Source organism: Arachis duranensis, chromosome 5 (genome assembly GCF_000817695.3).
Source record: "Arachis duranensis cultivar V14167 chromosome 5, aradu.V14167.gnm2.J7QH, whole genome shotgun sequence".
NCBI lineage: Eukaryota > Viridiplantae > Streptophyta > Magnoliopsida > Fabales > Fabaceae > Arachis > Arachis duranensis.
In genome coordinates, this window is record NC_029776.3 from 88,936,319 (window position 1) to 88,948,115 (window position 11,797).

The window sequence follows — 11,797 nt, forward strand, 5'->3', positions numbered from 1 at the left end:
AATTTAAATAGTATTTAAATAAAAATATTTGTTAATATTTTTTTTAATTTACTCTATTAGATAATGTCTCAAATTATACAAATTTAAAATAATGCTAAAAAATGATCAAAATTATTTTTTTAATTTAAATAATATATTTAAATAAGTATAATTATAAAGATTTTAAAATATAATTATATGCAAAATATTACAAAATAATAAAAAAAATATAAATAGTAAAAGTAATAAGAGTTTTTTTCTCATAAATTTGTTTTAAAAATATAATAAATGTTTTTATTTTGTACCTAATAATCTAATAGAATCAATTTTAAATAAATAGGCTTTTCTTCATTTGTTGGTATAAATTTTTTTCATAGGCGAACTACAAATTATCAAATAAAGTAATAGCAGTAAAAGTCTTATATATGATATATAAGTATGTCAAATAGTATGGAATTTGAATAGTTTGTAACTTAAAATTTGTTATGATAATATTATTATGACACTTTTAATGTAGATATTTATTGTATTTAATTAATAATTTATATTTTTATTGAATAATAATATGTAATAAATTAATTAATTATGGGAGTTATGATTTTAATTTTTAATTTTTAATTTTTAAAAATTTAATTGGTTGATTTCTTAACTTTGTCTAATAAGAAAATGTGCTTAGTTGACATCATTAAAAAAATAAGATAAAATTTCACTCCCCTCTTATGCGAGATGCTAAAATGACACTCTCCTTCTCTCTATTTTATAAATGTATATTTTTCTCCCTTCTAACTTTTAAAAAACCTCTTCTTTAATCCATTTTAAAATTTTTGTGTTAACTAATATTAATTTTATCAATTTTTTAAAAAAAATAAATTATTTTTTAAAAAATACCCATTAGCAAACCGGCCATTCCCCTGTTTTCCATCTTTTGGTTTTTTTTGGCTACGGGATGAGCTAAGAACCTTGCATATAAGGTGCTGTGGGTCTATCGCCCTCGCGGAGTTCCCCGCAGCCGCTCGTCATACCCAGAAGAGAACGAGTAGGACGACAGAACTTACTTCAAGACTTTTTTCAGCTCTTCTTAAATTAGAAACCGGTGCATTTCTTCTGCCTTTCTAGTGATTTAATTATATAGTTTCAAAATAGTCTCCAGTAAGCATCGGAGTAGATCTCTACTAAACAAAGCCAAAGAAAGTCATGCATTAAAACACACTACTTTGCGTCTCAAGTAAAGGAGGGGCACTTACTGAAACCTTCTTAAAAAAAAAGAGCCGACGGAATATTCTAGTATCCTAAAGCCCGTGGGTGACAGCGACAACCTGCACTATGAGTGTTCGCTGCTCCTTATTTTTTTATCATTAAATTTTGCTTACCAAAATACTCGTTAATAAGTTATTTTTTTATTGATTAAATTGTATTTTTAACAAAAATTAATAATTATATTATTTTTTTCTAAAATACTCTTCAATAATTTTTTAATTATTAAATTATAATTTTGTCAAAATTTTTATTAATAACAATATATATTAATTATTATACATATTAACAGCGGTAAGATTTTTTTATTTAATGTTAAAATAATATATATTGATATCGAAAAATAATTGATCGTAAAATATAAAAATAATTGTTAAAAAAATTGGTAAAATCACAATTTAATAATTAAAAAATTATTGAAGGGTAGGTATCTTAGAAAAAATAATTTAATTATTAATTTTTTTAAAAGTATTTTGGTAAAATACAATTTAATTAATAAAAAAAATTTATTAAAAAGTATTTTGGTAAGCAAAAGTTAATGATAAAAAATAAAATTTTTGCTAATGGATATTTTTTCAAAAAATAATTTATTTTTTCTTAAAAAATGAATAAAGTTAATATTAGTTAACACAAAACATTTAAAATGGATTAAATAAGAGGTTTTTTAAAAATTAGAAAGGATGAGAATGTACATTTGTCATTTATAAAATAGAGAAGATGATAGTGTCATTTTAGCATCTCGCAGGGAAGGGAAATGAAATTTTCCTAAAAAATAAAGATGATTAATATGTACAAAGATTTTGGCGTTAACTTTTATATAATAAAAATAGATAGATAGATAGATTTTCTGATAAATTTAAATAATTGAAGGAGTAAAGTGTGATCTCTAATCTTTTAATGCATTTTTTTATATATTTTTTCTTAATTTCACTTATAAAATCAATGATGAGAGCTTATATTTTACTTTCAATTGTTAAAAAAAATTGAGAGAATCCAATGAATGGATGGATAGATACACACACCAAACTTCAATGATTTATTAGAATATTTATTATTTATTTATACAACAGTCCACAAGACCAAGATTCCCTGGAAGAATTTAGAATTCCCTCCACTCTTTCATTTCCATAATACTCCATAAGAATTTGCTTTTTATTTATGTACATTGACCTGACATAACTAAATTCAATCCAGTGATAAACTGATGCGTATTGACTCGATGTACAAGACAAAATAATATTTCTCTATCAACTTGGACTAGTTTCAGTTGACCAATTTACTATCATCAATATGCTTTTAGCCCAACTAGTTTAGCAAAGGGTCAAGACTCTAATTCATCACCATCATAAGGTTTTGAGTCTAGCTTCAGTTGTTCTATCCACGATGTTGCTCATATTTCATCCCAAAAATTGAATTTATTAATGTCATGTATCGTTGACAACATTATCTTAGTCTAATCTGAGAAAGCCTATTGTTCCATATTGCATGAAGAATCATATGAAACAAGTCATACTTAACAGGAATCCTATGCCACAGAAAATGTTGCTGAACCTTCTTCACTCCCAAATGCAATGCAAGGTACTTCTCTTCTGGGATTGAGACAAGTATTTCTCTTAGATTTGGGATATCCCTTTCACTAACAGTTACAGAAAATGCTTCCCAATTCAAAACTTCAAAAAAAGGTGGCACATAATTATCTGATATGATAACTGGGACACACTCAGAAAAAATGGCCTCAACTATTCTTGGGGTGTGAACCTCATAGCCTCTAGCACATATGCAATATTTACTGCTGTTCATGTATTCCATGTAAAGTTTCTTACCTTCAATATCGCGCCCCATTGGACCGAAAATTTTCATGTCTGATTCTTTGTTTTCCCAGTGTTTTAGCAGCACGGGACGGAGATAACCATGCATGCTCCCCGCAAAGAAGGCGAGAATAGATCTCTCTGAAGGAGATTTACCTGTAAAACCTCTTAGAGGATCCATCATAGAGTGTATATATGTAACTGGTAGAGTGGTGTCTTTTCCTATTTGGAAGCCTTTAGCAATATTTGAGTTGCAGAGAGACCTAATACAATTTTTCATTGGTTGCCTTGTGATTTGAGAGGCCTGAAATTTCATAAACAACATCATATTAATAATGCACATTTTTTTTTAATATGCTACATTAGGTATATGGCCATCATCCCTTTCATCCAATTAAAGTGATTATTCCATGTTTTATCATAAAAACTAGGGCAAATTACACTCCTTGAGGTTTGCTGAAATTTTTTACAATACCCTCGACTTGTCCAAGTGACGTTGATCTCCCTCAAGGGAAGGTTAGTGCTATATTTTACACAGGAGAAATGTTATAGGCACCACTTTTGGTATTAAAAATGATCCACAGAAAATGAAAGAAGATAAAAAAATTATCTTTTATACCATAAAAGGAAGGTGTACAAAAGGTGGTGTAGACATCATTTCTCTCCCCTAATCGTAAGGACTTGTACACTTGTCTAGATGTGTGTGTGAAGCGCCTCGCTTTGAGTATGATCAATCCTAACTAATTATCTCGGTCAAAATTTTGAATTGATAAATGCTTGTTGCTTAAAACATTTTCTAAAAGGAGGTCAATTAAAAGAATGAACTTATTGACATTAACTTGTTGAAAAACATTACATAAATAGTAATAAAAGAAATGACAGTCTGAAACAGAAGCTCACCCAGTCATGACAAGCAACAAGAAAATGGTCTGCTCCCCCAGTTCTGTTCCAGAATCGATATCTTCCTGCGATTAAATGCACGTACCTCTCTAGGTATTGCTCCATCTGCTTACCATTAAGCTTTTGTTCAGCAAGAGTAATTCTTAGCTTTTGTGAACTGAATGGCAGGTAAAACAAATGAGCTCTGCGAGGATCCTTCACTACGAACCGTTTATTTCCCTCCATCAGTTTCATAAACCAACCTTCGGATGCATATAGTCCCCTCGTCCTTGGCTGGTGAAATATAGGCTTATCTCCTTCTCTGTAGACGTAAACTTTGAGCCTGCGTTCCATCAGTGCATAACTCCTGAAGAACAGAGGTAGAGAAATGCTTCAACCATCAATTATCTACTGGAAGAAGAACAACACATGAATTATTCAGGAGGAAACAATGGTGAAATCTAGTTGACATGTGCATATTTCAAATTTGAAGCACTAAAATACAAAGGACTTGCTGAATTAATCAACGTTATCAAAGTAGCAGAATGATAACAATGATAAAAATGGAACAAGAATAATTCACAACTCAATGCTATATATCTATCTAGCACATTTAACTATTATGATCATACCTTGAGAACTTGGCAACATCCCGGAAAATAGGTGCATAAAGCCCAGAAGGATTTGATACGACACGGCCTTTTTCGATCTCCAGTTTTGCTGATAAGAGTTCACGATCAGGACGAGAAGACCACCTAGGTCTCTGTCATCAATGATCAATCAATACACAATATGCAACAATTAGGAGTCCATACATACATATTCCATAATGTCTCATCTTTTTTACCACAAAGCTGAAACTCCATACCATATAAGAAGAGTTAAAACTCTGAAGCAATAAGGAGTTCATCCGAGTCAATGAAGTACTCAAATTGGACAAAGGAACTTTCAATAGAGGTGACTTCTCATTTTGAGCTTTCATTTCCCCCCTTTGCATTCCACTGCCATTTGAAGATTTTCTTGCAGTGATTAAGGTGCCCAAATCTTCATCCAGAAATGTTATGCCCTTTGGAGGAACCCCTAGTGGTGAAGCATTATATCTGTATTCTACAGGATCATGTGCATAATTTGGTCTTTCATGAGTGAAACCTTTCTGAATTGCATCTTCACTATTTTCCCCTCCATAACTGCTATCTAGGGTCTCTCCAATGCTCAAATTCCCATCCACATTAGACTCCATCTCATAGTCCAAATCTACTCCATTTCCCATATCCTTAGCTGGCAGAGCTACTGAGAGCTTCTCCGAATCTAACAGAGAATGTAATCTCCAAGAGGGAAGTGCAAAACATTGGAAAACAACTACTATTGCAACCAACACACCAACAAATAAGAACCGCATAGTAGCAATATGGTACAATCTCCGATCTAGAATAGACATAACACCCATTTTCATGCCCCAAAACTCAATTCATCATCACTTCAAAGTTCAAACTAAACATTCATCCTTACAGCAATCTTAAACTCCTGTTCCAATATCCCAAAAACTAGAAAAAAGTTTAAAAAAAATATATATAAGCATGGTAAATCAAATTAGAAGCCAACAACAGTTCTTACTTCTTAAAACTAGAAAAATTAAGAAAGAAATTAACTTTATCATGAATTAAGACATATACCTTTGCTCCAGCAATCAACTAAGCTTCACACTACTCAATTAGTCAATTCACTTGCAAGGAGAACGCATAAGAATCAAACTGAAGTTACTATAAAATGCTCTCATTCTTGAAGTTAATTACGTTCATACCACTGTCCAAAAACTATACAAAAAAAATGCCTTTGTGTGTTGGCGATGGAGAAAAACAGAAAATAGAAAACCCCAAAACGACGTCGCTTCGTAATTCCGAAAATGCCCTTCATCCTTCAGTTAGGAGCAGTGTTATCAAATTCGGCTCGACCGAAAACCCGGTTATCCGATCATCTGGCCGAGTTGAACCACTCGTCGAACCGTTTAAGTAATGAATCCGTAAAAGCCGGTTGACCCGGCCGGGTTTCAGAAAATCGGTTTACCCGGATCGGATGACTTTTTTTTTTCGGTGTCGTTTTTGTTCTCTCCCTCACTTACCCCCTTTGCGTGGGGGAGTGGATCCTCTCCAGTGGAAAAAAAACTGGATGGTATCCAGTGGAAGATCTCACCATTCAATACATTCTCTCTCTCATTTATTATTGGTCCCACTTGTAAAATTAAAGGTGGGAGATTACACTTTATTCTCTCCAGTGACAAAAAAAATGGAGAGGATCTATTTCCCTGCGTGGTGCCCTAACCCAGAATCAGAACTCATCTCACCTCTCTCTTCTCTCGCCACTCTCTCCCTCAAGCCCGTCGCCGGCTCCTCAAGCTCGCGTCGCCCCCTCAAGCTGTCGCCGCCTCAAGCTCGCGTCGCCGCCTCAAGCTCGCGTCGCCGAGCTCGTCGCCGCCTCAAGCTCGTCGCCGCTCAAGCTCTGTCGCGCTCTGTCATAGTTCGTAAGCTCGCCTTCCTGCTTCGGCCATCAACGCTTCCTCGGCCCTGAGTCTGGGTTTAGGGTTTCAGCTTCGCCTTGGTTCTTCCATCAACGCTTGCTTCGTGTCTCTGCCTATGTGAGTTTCAGCTTCAGCCCTGTTATTCCTCTTTCAATTTTATTGCTGTAAATTATTAGTACATCTTGAATTTATTGTTCAAAGTTGAGTTTGTTGCCGAAATTATGATTTAGCTAATGTTAATTTGCTGTAAATCATATTTGGAGAATTGGAGTTTTTTTTGTTGCTGCCTGAAAGTTATCATAGTTTAAGTTTTTATTACTGTCTGAAAGTTATCAATAGTTATCATAGCTGAATTTGTTGCTAGAACTCTAGAAGTAGAATTTGTTGTCAGCTGTAAGTTGAATTTGATGCTGAATATATCATAAATGTGGTTGTTGCTGGAAGTAGAATTTGTTGCTGGATAATTGAGTTGAGTTGAATTTGTTACTGATCCTTGTTGTTGTTGTGTTGAATTTGTTCTGATCTCTGATCTTTCTCTCTTTTTTAACTCTGTTATAAATAAAACTCTTGCATCCCTCTAAGAAGTGCGTATAATTGATTCATTGATGGAAGAATAAGATAAGTTAATTCAGTTCACTAATTTCTTGAAGCTCTTCCTTCAAACTCTTCTTTCTCTATTTCTGATGTTCTGCATAATGCAATGTTTCTTATGGAAGACATAGATGCAAATTAAAATGAGAAAAATATTGATCAAGCTCTAAATTTGTCCTATAAAGATATATATGAAACTCCAAATCTGTTTTTGATGCTCTAAATTTATACTAGAAACTAATTTATTATCTCTTTTTACATCATTAATTATGTCTAAAAATTAATATTTGATTATTATATGTTTGTAAAGACTTACATTTTAATTTTTAATACATAATTTTAATTTCATTTATATAATTTTATATTTTTTTAGATGATGACCGAATCAACCGGATAGTTGAATCAGTAACTCAGTGATCCGGTCATATGACCGAATTGATTGTCGGTTTGGTTCTGATAACTATGGCTAGGAGAGTTATGTTTCACTGTTTTGAGTTCACTTCACTTTTGTATCAGTGAAAATGGCTCTAACCGTCAAGCTGCCAATACGGTTCCCAATATTCGCGCCAATTATCGACCCGTATCGGACAGATGAACCGACCCAAATATCCACAGAGGTCAGATTCTCTCGTTGGAACAACGCCAACGCCGCCAAGTTCAACGAGCGCCGGCGAACCCTTCCGCCGTTTCCAGCGCCGCCGTTAAAACCTTCAAATCCGCCGGGACGCCCTCCGCTCCGTCGAGGCCTTCCATCCCCGGCAGGAAATCGAAGTACTCCAAACCGCCGGCGGAGCCCCCGCGGGATTCTCATGCTGCGGTTAGGTTTTCCAGCACCCCGAATTCGAATCCAAGCAGGACTCAATTGGCGCCAGCAAACGTGAGAATTGGCGATGACGGAGTCTCCTACGTGGTCGAAGGCGCACCGTTCGAGTTTCGGTACAGCTACACGGAAACGCCAGCGGCGAAGCCGGTGAAGATTCGGGAGCCATCGTATGTGCCGTTCGGACCAGCGACGATGCCGCGGCCATGGACCGGACGGGCACCGCTGCCGACGAGCAAGAAGAAGTTGAGGGAATTCGACTTGTTTGTTCTGCCTCCGGCAGACAAGAAGGGGGTGAAGCCCGTCCAGAAGCCCGGACCCTTTTTACCCGGATCGGGCCCGAAACACGTGCAGTCGAAGGAAGAGTTGTTGGGGGAGCCATTGACGAAGGAAGAGATCAATGCGTTGGTTGCCGGCACCATCAAATCTGCCCGCCAGCTCAATATTGGTACTTTTTCTTGTTTTGAATTTTTTCTTTAATTTTTTATTTTTTTAATTATTTTTTACATATTTGAGAGTTAAAGATATCTAGTTAATTGATGCGAAGCAGAAGTTAGACTTTGCTCGAAAATATCTAGTTAGTTTGTACTTGGGAGTTTTCTAAGGTAATGAAAAGTGTGTTCCTTTTGTTGATAATTGAAATATCCTTTTGCCTCAACAAAATTAAGGGTTAATCAATAAGGGAAAATTTACCTTTTTCCTACGCACTCTCTGTGTTGGGTGTTTTTCAGGTAGAGATGGTTTGACACATAACATGTTGGAGAATATACATGCTCTTTGGAAACGACGGAGAGTGTGCAAGATAAAGTGCAAAGGAGTGTGCACCGTCAACATGGATAATGTGTGCCAACAGTTAGAGGTTGGTTTCTTCTGCTCTCAACTGTCGCACTTTTCACTGATATCAATTCATAATGACCTCAAATCTGTGCTTGTGTTTTGGAAGTAAAACCTCATCTTGTGTGGTCAATGTGTATTTGCTTTTGGGTTAAAACATTCGTTTATTTGTTCATCCTGCTATGCAATTTAAATGGTAAAGGAGAATATAGTTCATGCATCTTTTGTTTTGGGGTGGGGGGCTACAGTTTCCGATGGCATTTTCTTTGGCTTCTCTCAAGGATACGATGCCTTCACTGATCTTACTTTTCTGAGTTGACCATGTCCTCTGACATTCCTCAATAAAGAAATTAATTGTTTTTCATTACTTATGGTCTTTGTCTGGTTTCCTAGGAAAGGACTGGGGGAAAAATCATTCATAGGAAAAGTGGTACGGTATACCTCTTCCGGGGCAGAAACTACAACTATAGAACACGCCAACGTTTTCCTCTGATGCTGTGGAAACCTGTATCTCCAGTATATCCTAGGTTGGTTAAGCGAGTTCCAGAAGGCCTAACACTAGAAGAAGCAACTGAATTTCGTCGGAAGGGAAGGAACTTGGAACCGATATTCAAGCTAGGTAGAATCTTTCAGATTTTCATTACAATTTAACAAAAAAGCAAGTTTTTGCTCTTTTTTGCTGACCATGTGAGACTAACTTCTATCTTTATATACAGCAAAAAATGGTGTTTACTGTGACCTTGTAGCAAATGTCAGAGAGGCTTTTGAAGAGTGTGAACTAGTGCGAATAAATTGTCAAGGACTAAATGAAAGTGATTATCGAAGGATTGGAGGAAAACTAAGGGTATAGCCATTTTCTCCTATATCTTGCAAACAACATTGAAGATTCTTTTTTTTTTTTTGCCCTTTTTTCGTTGGTGAGATAGGATAATAAGTAACATTTTTCTTCCAATTTTGTTTCTTGACTGTAGGATCTTGTTCCATGCATATTACTCTCATTTGAGAATGAACACATACTTATGTGGAGGGGAAAAAAGTGGAGGTCCTCTTTCCCAGCTCTCGAAGATGATTACAATGAAGCCAATAAAATTGATGTTGACAGTGACAATTCCAACACACCGACTTCAGATGCCCCAGAATTGTCTGAAATGTCTTTACAGGAGAATTCATTAGAGCATCTAAGCAGTGAATCTTATGACACTAGTATTTCTTCGAGTTCAGCTGATGTGAGTTTCTCTCAAGCTGAGGTGCCTTACCCTATAGAAGATAGCAATCCACCTTTCTCGATGGTTACTGACGCTGCTTCACTTTCTATGGGAACCTGTGAAGTTGAAACCACAGATGATGTCAGGGGTTCTCCACCTTCTGGTAGCACAAAACCAAGTGTTTCTGTGCTGGAAAGTTGTGAGAATTCTATTGATGGCAAGGTAGATCCTTCTACAGATGGGTTGCTAGATAGTTCAAGTGCAGCTGATGAAAGTTTAATTTCAACATCATCTGCATCTTGCACAGAAGGAGTTATGTTACTGTGGGAGCAAGCTGTTGAGAAAGGTAGTGCACTTGTTTTAGATGACAGATCTTTGGATGCTGACAATGTTTATCAAACCGCAGTGGCTTTTGCCAAATCAGCTCCACCAGGGCCTGTTTTTAGCCGATCTAGAAAGGTTAGGGTTCAAAATAATGACGAGGAAGAAGATTCAACTTTTGAGAAAAAAGAAGTTACCACTGTTGTGATTGAAGGTAAAATGGAGAACACTCAGAAGAGTTCCGAAATTCGAAGAAAAGATTTTGATGAGCGACAGAGGAATGTAGTGCCACAGGGAACATCAAGAGTAGATGAACTTGTGAGACTTCTGACATGATACCACCAAAAGTAGGTACTTTGTTGCACAATAAAATTATTATTGTTTTGATATCCAAAATAGTTGACTCTTTTATTTTTTAATGGAATTAAATTATTATCAAGAAGATATCTAAGTGTGATCCAAGCTTAGACTTGATTCATGACGTTTGATCTATGTAGCCAACACCACCTACTAGGGCAAGGTTTTATTGTTGTTGTTATTATGCTATTGCTGCCCCTTGCCTTATTTTTATTATTTTGAATAATCATAATTCTTATATTATATCAATGCAATTTTCTTTGTGCATCTAATACATTGGTCTTGGATTTCACATTTAAAAGTTAATGTTGACACACTCAAGGGAAAAAATCTCACTCGGACCCTACTCCCTTAGTGGACCCCGAGATCTTCCATATGCCAAAGTGTAAAACATAAAATGACTCTATTACCCTAATGACTTTTGACAGTGTCCTAGCTGCAAATGGGGCTAATTAGTTTTGGAAGTCCAGAGATATGGATGGAAAATATCCTTGTGTTTGGCTACGGTTCCAGCAACTCTAATGTTTCTAGTTCTTGGAGGTACATTTTGTAAGAAATTATATTATGTCTCTAGTGTTGTGTGTTGCATTTTATAGGATTAATAAATATATCAGTTAATTAAATGAAGGAAAGCTTGTTAGTAGATATTTGAAAGTAACTAACTTGATGGAAGTTAGTTTACGAGAAACAAAACCAGAATTCCTCTTCCTGCCAATGAAGTTCCTCTTCTTCTTTCACAAGTCTTGACAAAGAAATAAAGAAAGCGCAAAGGAATAGACAAGTGAATTCTCAATATGAACTCCAATCAATGAATCAGGGTTAGTAACTCTATCTATTCCTATTTGTGAGAATAATGAATTTCAAGATTCTTATGACATGAATGGTAGTTTTAGAATGTAACATTGACACTATTAAATTTGCATATTTTTGTACAGAGACACCTAACACCCTTGCAGAACCAGGCAAACTTGAAGAGGCAAGATGGGTGCTAGGGAGAGTTAGAGCCAAGAGGTATGGAGATTATGGAAGCCAAATTTCAAGATCTTGCTCATGCTAGTAAAGAACCACAAGCGGTCAAGAACCATTTGGGAAACACCACAAGAAATAGAAGCCCAAGTCAGTGATAGCTGCCTTGGGGATTTGCATTTCAAAATCTCCCTGGCAAAAAAAATAACTACTCTCTTTTATGTTGTTTCCTTTTTTTTCCCCAGAGTTTTGGCTTTGCCTCTAAAGC

At 35.5% G+C, this 11,797-nt stretch overlaps 2 protein-coding genes across 4 annotated transcripts; one reads left to right on the top strand and one right to left on the bottom strand.

Moving 5' to 3' along the window:
• Positions 1 to 2,251: 2,251 nt before the first annotated feature.
• LOC107490302 (probable glycosyltransferase At3g07620) lies at positions 2,252 to 5,689 on the bottom strand. Of its 3 annotated transcripts, XM_016111073.3 has the most exons (6): positions 5,594 to 5,664; positions 4,789 to 5,464; positions 4,553 to 4,683; positions 3,942 to 4,287; positions 3,057 to 3,345; positions 2,252 to 2,822 (listed from the first exon to the last, which is right to left on the bottom strand). In XM_016111073.3, exons 2-6 carry the CDS (start codon positions 5,371 to 5,373, stop codon positions 2,677 to 2,679), a joined length of 1,497 nt encoding a protein of 498 aa, XP_015966559.1. In that variant the 5' UTR covers positions 5,374 to 5,464; positions 5,594 to 5,664; the 3' UTR covers positions 2,252 to 2,676. The 3 variants fall into 3 exon arrangements, with proteins under 3 accessions (XP_015966559.1, XP_052117345.1, XP_015966557.1); XM_052261385.1 differs by having other exon boundaries at positions 2,252 to 3,345; positions 4,789 to 5,444; positions 5,594 to 5,689; XM_016111071.3 differs by having other exon boundaries at positions 2,252 to 3,345.
• A 540-nt stretch (positions 5,690 to 6,229) lies between these two features.
• On the top strand, positions 6,230 to 11,797 carry LOC107490198 (CRS2-associated factor 1, chloroplastic; the record flags this gene model as incomplete). The annotated part of the gene is given in 9 exon segments (XM_021143018.2): positions 6,230 to 6,552; positions 7,400 to 7,701; positions 7,704 to 8,294; positions 8,578 to 8,705; positions 9,074 to 9,299; positions 9,397 to 9,524; positions 9,652 to 10,553; positions 10,992 to 11,381; positions 11,499 to 11,797. Coding segments are annotated over 6 exon segments (2,118 nt in total). The 5' UTR covers positions 6,230 to 6,552; positions 7,400 to 7,547.